This window comes from Neolamprologus brichardi, chromosome 23 (genome assembly GCF_056152115.1).
Source record: "Neolamprologus brichardi isolate AB-2024 chromosome 23, ASM5615211v1, whole genome shotgun sequence".
Lineage (NCBI taxonomy): Eukaryota > Metazoa > Chordata > Actinopteri > Cichliformes > Cichlidae > Neolamprologus > Neolamprologus brichardi.
The window spans coordinates 23,217,774-23,233,434 of NC_142125.1; the positions used below are offsets into that span (position 1 = coordinate 23,217,774).

The 15,661-nt window shown below is 41.6% G+C and overlaps 1 protein-coding gene and 1 long non-coding RNA gene across 2 annotated transcripts; both read left to right on the forward strand.

Annotated features, from left to right (window-relative positions):
• Window positions 1-446: 446 nt before the first annotated feature.
• Window positions 447-3,610, forward strand: LOC148096151 (uncharacterized). The gene is made up of 2 exons (XR_015717233.1): window positions 447-733; window positions 2,891-3,610. It is a non-coding gene; the product is annotated as an uncharacterized LOC148096151 (long non-coding RNA).
• A 4,536-nt stretch (window positions 3,611-8,146) lies between these two features.
• On the forward strand, window positions 8,147-14,787 carry LOC102795669 (tubulin alpha-1C chain-like). Its single transcript, XM_006792885.3, has 4 exons — window positions 8,147-8,272; window positions 12,024-12,246; window positions 13,347-13,495; window positions 13,594-14,787. Exons 1-4 carry the CDS (start codon window positions 8,270-8,272, stop codon window positions 14,566-14,568), a joined length of 1,350 nt encoding a protein of 449 aa, XP_006792948.1. The 5' UTR covers window positions 8,147-8,269; the 3' UTR covers window positions 14,569-14,787.
• Window positions 14,788-15,661: the final 874 nt, after the last annotated feature.

Consider the following 15,661-nt stretch of genomic DNA (forward strand, 5'->3'; position numbering starts at 1 on the left):
GAGATCTCTGTGCGCAAAGGACAGGTAAGTGCATAAATATTGTGTTTGACATCCCAGATCTCCTTGGTGAGTAACATGGCGGCTCACACAGTGGACATATTAAAAGGATGCATGCAGTGTTCCCCACACTACTAATATCCTACGAGCCCTTGAAGTAGTATTTGGCGTTTTTTAATTCCACCTTTTATTTTCTTCCAGGTTTGCTTCAGAAGTACAGGAGAAGAAATCCAAAACAATTCAGGGTTCAAAATCTAACCAAATCAACTTTATGTCTTCTCCAAGTGTCACAAAATCCAAATGTGTTCCGATTTCTCTCTACCCCTCTCTCAGTATCAGTGACATCAGCACAAAACAGATCAAATTTAACAGACAGGAAAAAGCGTTAGTGTCCTGCATGTTTTTCCATGTGGATTTCACAAGTGAACGGCAGAGGGCAGCATTGCGCCACCGCTGCCCAGCTGAAGACGAAGAAGGCGCTACCGGCATTATCTCGGTGTTTTTCGGCTGGAGGACCTCTTTGTTGTGTGCTCGCACTAAACCCAGCCGTCGGTGGGAGTGAAGATGTCCTCGTTTGGGTCTTTCAGAGATCGCCTCAGGCAGCGGATGTCGGCTGCGGGCGATGAGCTGTGCTCGGCGCTGGAGGAAACCACCGTCCGGTACGAGGCGCAGATCGAGCAGCAACGGAAAATGCTGGATGTCATCTGGAAACCCGAAGTAAAGTTATACAGAATAGGTGTGTACGGCTGTGAAAGGTCCTGATTTAACCACACACGGTGTGACTGCACTGTGTTGACAAGAAGGGGCGAGGACGGTCACAACGAGGGTGTTGGTGAGGAACAGGACAGGGTGGAGATCAGCAGAGCCCGCTGAGGAGGTCACTAATAAAAAGCTATAAAGCTGCAGGCAGAGGCAGTCTGCTTCACCCAGACCCCAATATTAAAAAACTGAGAGGAAAGGGTAGAGTGCAGGGGTGTCAAACATATGGCCTGGGGACCCAGAAGTGGCACGCTAAAGAGTCCAATCCGGCCAGGCTGTGCAGTAGTGGGTGGGGCCACTAAAGTATCGTGTTACAATATTGTGTGTGAAAATACAACCCCACCAAATACAGCATCCCCTGGATTAACACAGGGTTTATGGTCCAGGACGTGGAAGATCTGCGAATCAGAAACCATGTGTTTATTTTATTATTTTCATCAATTTAAAGCCATAAAAACCCTCCAGACACTTTTAAAGACACTTTTGAGACACATCTGTATGTATTCAGCAGGGCATTGGTGCAGGGCGTTTTGTATATAAGACGCCTTAAATGCACAGAAAAAACACCTTGCTGTATAGGCTGGATATTTATATTGTTATGTTTTTTTAGGCTAGAAAATGCTTATTTTACCGCAAAAATGGTTCAAATATAAAAATATAACATTAGCTATAGGCCGCAGAAACTCGCGTGAACAACGTAGGGAACTTACGGAAGACAAACAACCCAAAGCATCAATTCTGTTGCACTAGTATCAGCCTGATACCAATACCAGCATTGCTATCAATACTTGGATTGGGTGGGTTTGTATTGGTTTCTGTACTGACCAATCATGACACGACAGAACTTACAGTAAAAACAGATTTTTTACCGGTGTAGATTGCAGACTGATCGCTTGCACACCGTCCAGAAAGTTACTTTCTATAAACTATGCTGCTACACATGGAAAATTTAAAAAGGTAATTTTAGGTAGTGAAAAGCAGTAAAATTTTGTTTCCTCTGAAGGTTTTTAATCAGAAACAGCTGCTTTGACTTAATGCTCAAAACATCTTGTTAGCAGGATCAAAGGTCATGCACTCGTCTCATGATTTAGAGCTTATTCTGGGAGATCCGAGAGCAGACTGGGCTTCAGGCATATTCAGTGATGAGCGGATGTAAGCATGTTACAGCTGAGGGGAACATTATAGAAACTATTCTCACCCTCACAGTTAGTGCAAGCCTTTGGTCTTTGTTTCCCATGGCCTTTATAACCACGAGTTACTGCCGTTTTAATGATCTGTCTACACAGAAGCTCAGAGCCACAGATTGTACAGAGGGAGATGTTGCAACAGAAAAACTTTGGAAAAAAAAAGGTTTCTTTGCCTTCCCCTTTTGGGAATATCTGCGGGAATGTTTGTGGCTGGTAACAGGATTGTGCTCAGGGATTTTATGTGCAGATTTCTGCCTTTAAAGTTTCATAAAAACTGCATTATCGGGCCCACTCCAGGTTACACACGATATTCCTCTTGCTCCTGGAAATATGGGAACAAAAACCTATCTGTGTTCTAGTCACTGACGATCAGTCTTTGTTTCTGGTGGGATTTTTGTCCATCCAGCCATCCATTTTTTGTCGCTTATGCGAGCCCAGGACACAGTGCCACAGTCTAAGCTGAAGAGCACAGCTCTAACTCTTCCAAGCCACCTCCTCCAACTCTTCTAGGGAATAGAATATCTTCAGTTTGTTTGAGGTTTAAGCTGGAATCTCCTCCTAATCAGATGCTTGAACCAACCCGACTGTCTCCTTTCAATGTGGATGAGTACCGCTCCTTCCTGAGATGCTTGAACTCCTCCCCGAGGCAGCAAGTCAAGCATCTTCCTCAGACTCGGAGGTGCTAATACTGGAAACAGCCCCAGTGCAACCTGCAGGCCAATGTTCAGTGAGGCCAGAACGATGAAGGACTCCACCAAACCCTACAAACCCTCCACCTCCCTCGGTTACACCTGAATACTCTCTGTGAAAGTTATGAACAGAATGCCCCAAACAAATGATTACCATCTATGCCATCAGACCTCTGCTGTTACTATAATATATTTGTTTTGTGTTGTCCTCTCATCACTCTCGTCACTTTTTGTGTCTGTGTGTGTGTCTCCCTCCAGATGACCCACACAATCAAGCTTTTAAGAAGAAGTTGGAGGTTTCCAACCAGGAGCAGAACTCCAGTGTGGACCAGAAGGACTCAGAGGTCACGGATTAAAGAGGACGAGGAGAAAACCTGCACCTTGCATGAGGGACAAGCAGGAGGCTAATAACTTTATGGTGACTCCTTACTTATCTACGGGGGGAGTAATCAAAGGGCTGTTTGGTTCTGACTGCGCATTCTTCACACATTTACGTTCCCAGTGAAGCCTTCAGCACATGTCCATATTGACACTAAAAGTTGAGTTTCTTCAGATCACCATTTTTGTTGTTTTCATATGTTGATTTATTCCAGTTTGGATCCTGATTCACACAAGGTCCTGGAAAACCTGGTAGGTTACTGAGGGCAAGAACTAAACCAGGTCTCTGTGGGCTGAACATCCCTAACAGTGAACCAGAGCCAAAGACAGCTCTGCCATAGATGAGAGTCAAGACGAGGAAGAAAATGAGCATGCTGTTAGCTCAAAGAGCAGCAAAAGTAGAGACGGTACAGAAAAAGTGTGCGAGGTATTTGTGGGGGGAAAATGTTTTGATGAAGGTTCAGAGTGAAGCCCACTTCTGAGGAGTTGTTTGATAGGGAGCCAGATGTTGGTGATTATTGTTTGTGGGGTTTTCTGTTGTTCAAAGTGAGCAGTGGGCTTTTTTCTTTGTTGCTGATTATTAATCTAAAAATTGATTAAAAAACAACTTCATTTAAATATTTTGTTGCCATTTTCATTCATTCTAAAATGTTCTGATTGTTGTGACGGGAGCTCTGTGAAAGAGATGTTAATGCTTTAAAATGGATGTTTGGTTATTTTTAAAAAGACTCATTGCCTTTTCATCTGCCACTTTATTAGATACATCTTGCTAGTACTGGATTGGACTTCCTTCTGCCTTCAGAACTGCTTTAATTTGTTATGACATAGATTCAACAAGGTGCTGGAAACATTCCTCAGATTCTGGTTGATATTAACATAATAGCATGTCCAATTTTGGTGAGCCCCTGCAAATTGTAGCGTCATTCTTTGACCTTGGCTGATAGGGGCAGCATCCGGTGTGCTCTTCTGCTGCCACCAAGATGCTCTTCTGCATACCTCAGTCGTAACAAGTGTTTTTTTGTTTTTTGGTGTTACTGTTGCCTTCCTGGCAGCTTAAAGCAGCCTGAGCACCCTCCTCTGACCTGAGACCATTCTCTATAAACACTACTGGTTATGTGGGAAAATCCCAGTAGATCAGCAGCTTCTGAAATACTCAGACCAACAACCATGCCACGTTCAAACTCACTTAAATCACCTTTCTCTCATATTCTGATGCTCAGTTTGAACTTCAGCAGGTTGTCTCAATCATGTCTACCTAAAATACACTGTGTTGCTGACATGTCATTGGCCGATTAGGGATTTGCATTAAGTAGTAGCTGATGTACCTAACAAAGGTGGCCAGTGAGTGTAGTGTACAGTTGTGTTCAAAATAATAGCAGTGTGTTTTAAAACGTGAGTAAAGCTCAAAATCCGTATAATATTTTTATTTCCATTCATTGGGAACACTGCACATTATATTTTACATCAAAACATGAAGAACAAAGTATCAATATTTCAATTACTTTACAGAAAATGAAGCAAAACATGATACTGGGCTGTTCAAAAAAATAGCAGTGTCTGCATTTTTCATTACAAACTCAAATATTTAGTCAATAAACTGAAAAAAACCCATTAAGATTTAGCATTCCTGTGAATCACTAAGCTAATATTTAGTTGTATAACCACTGTTTTTGAGAACTGCTTCACATCTGTGCTGCATGGAGTCGACCAAATGAGATCTCTGTGTGTAAACAGTTATGCCAGCCCAAGATGATTTGACAACCTTCCACAATTCCTCTGCATTTCTTGGTTTTGCTTCAGAAACAGCATTTCTGATGTCACCCCACAAGTTTTCTACTGGATTAAGGCACAGGGATTGGGCTGGCCACTCCATAACCTGAATTTTGTTGGTCTGAAGCCAAGATGCCGCTCGCTTACTGGTGTGTTTGCGGCTGTAGTCTTGTTGAAACACCCATTTCAAGGGCATTTCCTCTTCAGCATAAGGCAGCATGACCTTTTGATATAAGCAAATTGATCCATGATCCCTGCTATGCGATAAATAGGCCCAACACCGTAGTAAGAGAAACAGCCCCATATCATGATGCTTACACCACCATGCTTCATGGTCTTCAGAGTGTACTGTGGCTTGAATTCAGTGTCTGGGGGTCACCTGACAAACTGTCTGCGGCCCTTGGACCCAAAAAGAACAATCTTACTTTCATCAGTCCACAAAATGTTTCTCCATTTCTCTTTAGGCCAGTTGATATGTTCTTTGGCAAATTGTATCCTTGTTTTTTTTTACAGTGGGACCTTGCGGGGGCTTCTTGCCAATAGATTAGACTCACACAAGGGTATTCTAACTGTCATGTTTACTCTGATCTCCCGTGAGCTGATCATTGGCTGAGTCTTTGCCATTCTGGCTATTGTTCGATCCATTCGAATTGTAGTCTTCTGTTTTCTTCCACGACTCTCTGGTTTAGCTTTCAATTTTAAAGCATTGGAGATCATTTTAGCTGAGCAGCCCATCATATTCTGCACTTCTTTATGTTTTCCCCTCTCCAATCAATGTTTTAATTAAAGCACGCTGTTCTTCTGAACAATGTCTGGTACAACCCATCTTTCTCAGGTTTTCAGAGAGAATTGCATGTACAACATGTGCTGGCTTCATCCTTAAATAAGGTCCACATGATGGCACCTGTTTCTTCACATAATGAATGACCTCACTGATTGAACTCCACACTGCTATCATATTGAACACGCCCGTTTCACTTAACTCAATTATGCAGACTCAGGTGCATTCATATCATGTGTTGGGTTGGTTGGTTTCTCTGACTCTACTACACCGACTGATAAATTATTTGCTTTGTAATAATATGATTTGTACCAAAATACTGATTGATCTGGTTAGTCCTGTTGGACTGTCATTATTTTGAACACAACTGTACCTTAAGCTGCAGACATGCAGTTGTGTCATTTGACCTGAAGAGAGCACTGTCGATCTGTTATTGAAAAGGCAAGTGCAGTATGTCACTGTCAGTAACTCTATAAACAGTTTAACCACAGAGGTTCAGCCTGAGTGTTACAACACTCATTATAGCAGGAGGACTGATGGTGAAGCTCTTCTGTGTGATAATATTTCATGAGGAAAGAAGCTCAAGTTTCTGTGAGGCTTATACTGAAATCATATTTAACCCCAACAGAAAAGATAAAATAACACATTTGCTAAGTTATGTGACAAAACCTGAAGTTAAAAATGACTGAAACAAAAATAGGGCATTTGTTGTTTTTGAGATATAAGAAACAACACACAAAATTTAAACTCAGCATGTTTTCAGATATACAGAAATGAGTCACTATAATTCTGCTAATGTAAGTAAATTGTAAGAACAATTGAAAGGTGCCTTTTTGTTTATTTGAATTGCTTTATATACTTACAGATCATTTCATTTGCATTAATATTAATACTATTTAATTTATTAAGCTGACTGTCTTAACATAGACCTATTCTGCTCATTTCCATTTCGTATCTTTATTCTTGGGCTTTACTAGAGTCTCTTTGCATGAATCACAGTTCAAAATAACCTTTATTTCCCTTGTAGCTCGTGCAGCCTTTCAGTTCCAACTTCTAAAGTACGTTGTTTCAGAGCCTCTTCCTTAAGGGCACTTTTTTGTTAAATACTGCGCTATATAGTGAATCTCAACAGAATGTGCTAAACATCTTTGTATTCTGTTCAGGAGATATCAGCTGAAAGTTAAGTAGGACTGAGCTGTTTATTTATTTATTTAGTTTAACCACAAGTAACCACAAGTTGTTAAGTAAGTGAAGTTTTTTTTTTATTTAGAGTGCTGTGCAATAAAATAAAGTCTAGGAATAATCATAATTAAGTATAACGTTAAATTTAAACACATTAATTAGCTGTTAAAAAAACATAACTAAAAAAATCAGAATAAAAAAAGAAGCATATAACCAGCTGTGAAAAAGATGATTTGTCTAAGCTGGTAAACGCGGCATTGCAAGTTATCTAGACGAGTTATCTAGGAAACAAGTGTTTAACTGATTCTTTAATGTATTTCAGGAGGAAGTACAGGGGCCTTAGTGTTACTGGAAAGGTCATTGTTAGGGTCACTAATCTGGGATAAGCCGGTGGGGTTTAAGACATATACAGCTGAATGTCATTAGCATAGAAATGATAAGAAATGTCAGAATGATGTCCGATGATGGCAGCTGAAAGAAGAATGCAGAAAAAAATAACAGGCCCAGGATTGAGCCTTGAGGAACACCACAGGTTGGAGAAGCAGGGTTAGAGGATAATTTGGCAACAGTCTAACACAGCGTCAGAGACACCAGCCCAAGTATTATTTTAAGATTATTAAGTAAAATTTTGTGATCAAAGGCAGTACTCAGGACTAGCATAGTGAGCACAGAACAATGCCCTGCATCAAAGTCATTCAGATCATTATAGACCTTTTAAAGAGCACTCTCAGAGGAGTGTGCTCCTAAAAACAGGGTTGATGAGGGTCAGAAATCTTTTATTTACTTAACAAGGATCTGAATAGACTTTTTACAACTTTGTCACAAGATGGTGCAGTGAGCCAGCATAACCTTTATTTAACCAGGCATGTGATGAAGAGCAGATTATTGTGTAACGGTGTTGGCTCAGGGGGGAAACGGAAGTTTAACAACAGCACACTTCTAAAAAAAATTACAACATGACAACAAAATTTAAGAAACGACCATATTAGGAAGAGATCTGCTCTTTATGACATCATACAGTGCCAAGGCTAGAAAAACAACTGTCTGAAACTGAGCATTTAGAGCTGTTGAGTCATATGTATTACTTGCACATATTTGAAACTTCAGTTAATGTTTAATGTTTAATATGAGGATCCAGCACTGGAACAGGAGATCTATATTACAGAAAATTAGGTAACAGAAATTTATAATGAGAGAGTTTTTAAATACATGTACTTCACACTTGTGGAACTAAAAACGGCGATCACTATCAGAAGATTACATCATCTGAGTACTTCCTGTGGACTTTTATTATGACAAGGACACAGAGGAAGACTTCTCTTGCCCTTAAAAAAAGAACAAAGTTTCAGCTGTTGGGTGGCTCCACCTCTCCTCCTCCCTTTTTCTCCACCTCCTGTAGTAGCTATAAAAGTGTGCGTGTCACACACTGATGAGACTTCCCTCACAGAGATCTCATTATAGGTGCACTGTGAGAACCTGCAGATTTGAACTACTTCTTCTCCTTGGAAAACAATTAAAACAGCACAATGGTGAGTATCAATCCAGACATTATTTACTGTTATTAGTACAGAACTGCTTCTATTCAGCTGTAATTACCCAAAAATGCAACATATTAGACTTGAATTTTCTTCATAATTTAAGGTTTCCTCTTATATCTTTACACTTTCTTCTCAAACCCGAGCTTCAGTCTACTGTTTCTACTCTACTGGCCCCAGGCTGCTTCTCAAAACACATTTCTGTTTTTGGCGCTGATGCAGGAAATACCTCCTACCTCAGCCACGGAAAACAAATGTATGTTTAAAACATAAAGTCAGTCAGTGGAAACAAGCTACCGGGTAGCTGGCTTCAGCTCCGGCTCAGGGGAAGGTTAACTTTTTCCATATGAGGCCTGGAGGACTTTGTGTCTGTCAGGAGGGGCGTGCTTGTTTGCCCGGCCGGTTGGGAATGCTGATGTGGCTTCCAAAGGGCCGCTTGTGTATTTTGCATTTATTTTTGTTCAGCAGAGTGCTAACAAGCTGCAGAAACTCCAACCTCCAGGGTCTTTGGAGTGCACAACATTTTGAGCAAAGTTGCACGAAATGATAAAGGAAATCAGCAGAAACTGTGCATAAACCTCAGGACTCTGACCTCCCCCCCCCGACTTTTGCTCCCTTTGCAGCAGTTAGTGGTGTAACATTTGCAGGTCATTTGGAAAATGCAGGCAGACAGAAGTGATTGAACGCAAGAAAACTGTTTCTTGTGACACTTCCTACTGAGGAGGGGGAAGTGCAGAGAGCTCAGAGACTCAGTTCCACCTTAAAGAGTGAGCTTTAAGTGAATACTTGGCATCGTCTGGACTCTGGACGGCTTCTGATTTGTCCACCCGGTTACTTCTTTCACCAAAATACACACGAACAACAACAATCCACTTCACTTTCATCCGAGGAAACCAGGAAACTCCAAAATCTTTAATGATTCATAGCCACTTCTGCATTTTTGTTTGAGCGCGCACTCTTGCAGCACAAAGCTCTCTACTGTGTTAGCTTTCCAGCATGGAGACCCGGACGTCAAACATGACGTGGTTTCAGTCAGGGGACGAGATACAGGAAGCACAGTTTAACTCTAGACACCCCCCTCAGCCCCCATGTTTTCCTGGAAGTGGGTATTTCAAGGCTGCGAGGCATATTGCAACACCAGCAAGCAAACAGGCCGTCACGCCCACCTTCCTCACATTCAGCCAACAGATGTCACAACAGCTCTTGCTGAATTAGCTTCATATATGTTTGCAGTGTAATGTAATGTTTGCAGAGAGGCTGGAAGCGTCAGATTGTTTGCAGATTAGCGGGGTAAAAGTGTAGCCGCCGCTCTCTGAGGGTCGTCTGAATGACACTGAATGACACTCAAAATAGCTGTCTACCATCGCCATACTTAGCAGCTCTGTCATGTTGACCCTATCCTCCCCTCCTCCGCCCCTGATCACGAGCCTTTTACAAAGGAGGGGGACGGTGGTGGGTGAAGGGATCATAATTCACAAGTAGCCCAAAGCTGAGCTGATAAATAGTTTTAAATCATGCTTATTGAGTGTCTGAGCTTGGTTTGTGGTGACTAATCCTAACTTTTGGTCTCTTGCATTCAGAAAATTCCTGAAATATCTCTCCACTGAAATCCCTTTATCTCCTCAAATGTAAAACATGCCTCGAGACTGATTATCAGCTTAATCGTTTCTTATATAACGAACATGCCTGGCTGCATTGTTAGGGTTTCTTTAAATGTGTTTGTAGGCTTAGCCATAGGTTTAAACAGGCATGTTTGGCTTTAAGAATTTGAGATCCGCTTTCCCGCTGAGACACCTTGTAAACATGAAGCTGTTTCTTATCCATCAATACATCAGGGTGTGAATACCTGAAGTCTTGTCTTAGCAGGTATGAGCAACACATGACGCATGTGCTCTCATTTTTTCGTGGACAGATGGTCATCTGTTGACAGGGAAACTGCTGGGACAATGCAAACAGTGTGGAACAAAATCATCTGCAGAGATAAATATGACTCGGGTTAATAATTCATGAACGAGGCTAATTTCATATCCATGTTGCTTTTTGACAGCCTAAACTGGTCGGCTGATGTTGCACCCTACTTTCCCTCAGGCCGCTTCTGCACGATGAGACCAAACACGTTTTCACTCTCACCCACATCTTTTATAAGCAGCTAAAAAATACTTGAGCAGGGAGTGGAAGCACTTTGGACCTTACACACACTCTGACAAGACTGTGTTAATCACCACTGCTTGTTAGTCTAAGGAAGCGGTCCCCAAACCCCGGGCCACGGACTGGTACCAGTCCGTGAGTCGTTTGGTACTGGGCCACGAGAGTTGAGTCTCGGGTGTGAAATGTATGGTTTTCAGGGTTTTTATCGGTTTTCAGCGTTATTTTGTTATCGTTTTTTTTCATTAACTTGGTTTTCCCGGGTCTTTTCACGTGTGTTATGAATAAATCTTCTTTTTTTCGGTACCAGTACTAGTTTTATTTTGTTGTATTTATCCGCGACACCTTAAAGGCCGGTCTGTGAAAATATTGTCAGGCACAAACCAGTCCGTGGGGTTGGGGACCGCTGGTCTAAGGCAGTGATGCCTGAGAGCTCTGATAAGAGTGCAGATCCAGGCAATTTGAACACATGGAAATCGGGTTGTAGAGCAAATCGACTCCACCCAGCTCAACTGTCTTATAAAGCAGGTCATGACAGGCTTAAAGGCAGAAATGTTGGCAGTAAGGTATTCAGTTAAAACAATTTAGCCTTAAAAAAATATATTTTTTTATGTGATTTTTGATACACCACTATTTATCATGGGTATGATGCCATATTAAATTTGGGCTTTTAACTTTTCTTTTAAAAAAAACAAGTTTGAATTTATTTTGGATTTTCTCTAATCCACACAGGGTCAAACATATACATACTGCCTCAAATATATACATAAACACACTTAAATCTTTTAATAAGTGGTACTGAAGATTCTATGATGTTCTATATGAGGCCTATCTTGGTAGTGATCATGATTGACTCCAACTGGTAGTTTCTTTTTGCAGCTTTAAAACGATTTATTTAACAGAACTCACTCACAGACTGATCAATACTCAAAACAATGGGAAAGTCCAAAGAACTCGGTGAAGATCCAAGAAGGAGAACTGTAGATTTAATCTAGTTGGAAAGGCCTTTTGGAGTAATTTGTAAACAATTGCATATTCCAAGATCATCAATTCAAACACCTGTATTTAAGTACGAGTTATTCAGATCTGTCACCACATTGTTGACGTTTGAAGTTGTCATCCTCAGATGAGAGGAAATTGGTTATGATGTTTAGGGACAAATCAGGAATCATCAAGCTCAAGCATGCCATGAACTAGATTTTTGATGACGACCAAAAGCGTCTGGTTGAGGTTCAACTTGATAAGGGAAATTTGACCAAATATTAGTCGGAGTGTTCGTTTCTTATTTGAGTCTGTATTTATACTGTTGACCCTGTGTGGATTAGAGAAATCCCAAAATACATTCAAACTTGTGGCCCCTTTTCTTCTCTCTCTTTTTTTAAAAAACGTGATTAAAGATGTATAACCTAACCCTAACGCTGTACAATCATTCCACCATGTAAAAAGGGGAGTTTAAATAAAATCATTAAAAGTCCCAAATTACCATGAAATTTATGCCAATGATTAGTGGATGTAAACTTTTGACAACAGCTGTATATTAGAACAAAAATAAGAAGAATATTAATAACGAAAATGTCTTTTTTGTTTTCTTCCTCTACAGCGTGAGTGTATCTCCATCCATGTTGGCCAGGCCGGTGTCCAGATGGGCAACACCTGCTGGGAGCTGTACTGCCTGGAGCACGGCATCCAGCCAGATGGCCACATGCCCAGCGACAAGCCCACCGGAGGCTATGACGACTCCTTCACCACCTTCTTCAGTGAGACCGGCACTGGGAAATACGTCCCCAGAGCCATCTTTGTGGACCTGGAGCCCACTGTTATCGGTGAGGGTTTTACTCTGAGTGGGTTTTTAAGACCTAAGGGTTTAGGGCGTCGAAAGGTTGGTGGGAGCTGTTATTTTATTTGTCATTTAGAGTATAAAGTGGTTATCTTTTTCAATCAGTTTTTAAAAAACCTAAAAGACTCCTTTCATGCTTTTTGTCTGAGTTTTTGCTACGGTCTGCAGACATAGGCAAACTGTGAAGTATCACAAAGCTGTCATACAGTGGTTTGTCATCGCACTCTTTTATAAATAGACTAGATTGCAGACACAATGAACTAAGATAAGCCTCACCCTGAAATTTTACATACTTTCAATGCTCAGCATTTGGCCGCAGAGGGACCCGGTTAAAGTCCAGCTGGTGAACATAGTGGAGCATTTAGTAGTCGAAGAGCCCAATATGTTTTTCCTCAGGAGCTCAAAAGAAGGAATCTCAACTTCTGTTTATCAAGAGGACGTGAGCTCGGCTCTAAGTGGAGCTGATTCTTATGTAGTGGGCAAATATTTATTTCTGCTGCCCCCAAGTGGCCAAAAAAACTCATAACGTGTGTGTAAACTGAGCTATAAAAATGTCCAAAGCTATGAAGTTAAAACTAATGATTAATCATTTTCTGTTATCGGTAGCAGGTGGTTCCAAGACAATGTTGATGTTGTAACAGTCACTTTTATGAATTTATCTCCTGGCCAAAGTTCATTTCAAATCATTCAAGTAGGCTGGGTTTCTCTGTAGCCCAGCCCACTTGAGTTTAAATCAGCCAGTCAGATCCACTCTTCTTCTTTCAGTCAACATTTTCATTATGCCTTTGCAACTACAGATGGAATTAATACGGACTTAGAGCTGCATTAAGTGTGTTAATATTTATTGCATGTTGGCTCCTTTTTTATTGTTTACTTACACCCACAAAAGCAAAAAAGAGCCTTTGTAAAGTTTCTGTGCTTCCAAACGCCATTAACAGAAACTACAAACTGGACCCAAATTACCTTCAGGGGGACTCTTAATGTTTTGGCATCCATTTTAATAGTGCGGTTCGATTTTTAAGAGCAAATTTTCTCACTCAGCATGAACAGTCAAAGCATTGCTCGCTCTCTCTTGCTCTCCTTCAGATGAGGTCCGTACAGGAACGTACCGCCAGCTCTTCCACCCTGAGCAGCTGATCTCTGGGAAGGAGGATGCTGCAAACAACTACGCCCGCGGCCACTACACTGTGGGAAAGGAGCACATCGACTCTGTTCTTGACAGGATCCGCAAACTGGTGAGAGAAGAGCAGAAACCTGGAGAGATTTTGAGTGTGGGGCTGCTTTGAATGTTGTTTTTGATTCTTAAATTTTAACATGTGCCTTTTTCGGTCAGTCTGACCAGTGCACAGGTCTCCAGGGATTCCTCGTCTTTCACTCCTTTGGTGGAGGAACCGGCTCTGGTTTCACCTCTCTGCTCATGGAGCGTCTCTCTGTAGACTTTGGCAAGAAGTCCAAGCTGGAGTTTGCCATCTATCCAGCTCCTCAGGTGTCCACAGCTGTGGTGGAGCCCTACAACTCCATCCTGACCACCCACACCACCCTGGAGCACTCTGATTGTGCCTTCATGGTGGACAATGAGGCCATCTATGACATCTGCCGAAGGAACTTGGACATCGAGCGCCCATCTTACACCAACTTGAATCGCCTCATCAGCCAGATCGTCTCCTCCATCACCGCCTCCCTTCGCTTCGATGGAGCCTTGAACGTGGACCTGACAGAGTTCCAGACCAACTTGGTGCCCTATCCTCGCATCCACTTCCCTCTGGCCACCTATGCCCCTGTTATCTCAGCAGAGAAGGCCTATCACGAGCAGCTCACCGTGGCTGAGATCACCAACTCTTGCTTCGAGCCGGCCAATCAGATGGTGAAGTGTGACCCTCGCCATGGAAAGTACATGGCTTGCTGCCTCCTGTACCGTGGTGACGTGGTGCCCAAAGATGTCAATGTCGCTATCGGCAATATCAAGACGAAGCGATCCATCCAGTTTGTGGACTGGTGTCCTACAGGCTTCAAGGTGGGCATCAACTATCAGCCCCCCACTGTGGTTCCTGGAGGAGACCTGGCCAAGGTGCAGAGAGCCGTGTGCATGCTGAGCAACACCACCGCCATCGCAGAGGCCTGGGCTCGACTCGACCACAAGTTCGATCTGATGTATGCCAAGAGGGCCTTCGTCCACTGGTATGTGGGAGAGGGAATGGAGGAAGGAGAGTTCTCAGAGGCCAGAGAGGACATGGCTGCCCTGGAGAAGGATTACGAGGAGGTCGGCATCGACTCGTTCGAAGAAGATGAAGAGGGGGAGGAGTATTAAAAACAGGAGATGTTTATTTAAAAAAAGAGCTTTTTTCATGTCATTGTTATCAGTCTCATGCAGAAGCAGTTTAATGACTGTAGACCACTAATAGACTGCAGAGCAGCAGTTTGTCTGAGCTCAATCCCACGGTGTTTGGTTTTATTGAAGAACGACTCTCCACTGAGAGAGACGGTGTCTGTATCTTCTTTTTCTAATAAAACTCTTCACACCTATCAAGCTTGTCCTCATCAACACTTTATTAAAACTCTATGATGCAGATCTATAATGAAGGTTTAGAAGCCAGGCACTAAAAAAAAGGAAAAGGAAGTTATAAAACCATAATGTGTGCCTAATAGTATATATTCATATGCAGATTAATTATTACAGTACTGGTTTAATAGACCAATAAAAAAACCCTTCTTAGGAAATGTTGAAGCTTTCTGGTCCAACTAAAAGGGCTTTTGAACAGGCTGTGCAATAATCTGGATCCTATTACACATTTTTAGATCAAATGACACCTGAAGATGGTATTTATTTTATAGAATAATATGTCATTCTTTAAAAAAAAAGAGAAAAAGATCAAGTTCAAAGTATAAGTGATGCAAAGATAAAAAGAGAGTTTGATAAGAGGTGCAGGAAAGAGCAAACAACGGAAAGGTTAAAAAAAGTCCCATTCAGATCCATTCAGATTCAGGTAAACATTTTCTATTCTACCAATAGAAATGAATATTTTGTTAATTTCCTGTAACTACATGACTAACCATAAGATAACAACACTAAAATTTTCACTAAACCTTTCAATGTCTGTATTTGGCTTCTGGGTTATAATGTGGGTGGTCCACCACTAGATGTCAGTGTGGGGTGACTTTACGCAGAACAGACTTTTGCACCGTACTTTATTTTTAAATGTATGCATTTAATCAGGATGGATTAATCAAAAGCAACATTTTATATTAGTGAGTTACTATTACCTCAAAGTAACCATTTAACATTTTATGCAAACTGAAACATGTCTGTTTGTTTTCACAGGTCTAAATTTGCTCATCTGGTTTACACTGTACAGACATGTGACCTCTGCGGTCACCCCTCTGCAGATTTTGTACTCTAAAAC

Coding starts and splice junctions, on each gene's coding strand:
- LOC102795669 (XM_006792885.3), top strand. Junction 12,247..13,346: donor CCTGGAGCCCACTGTTATCG/GTGAGGGTTTTA, acceptor GCTCTCCTTCAG/ATGAGGTCCGTACAGGAACG. Junction 13,496..13,593: donor TTGACAGGATCCGCAAACTG/GTGAGAGAAGAG, acceptor TTTTTCGGTCAG/TCTGACCAGTGCACAGGTCT.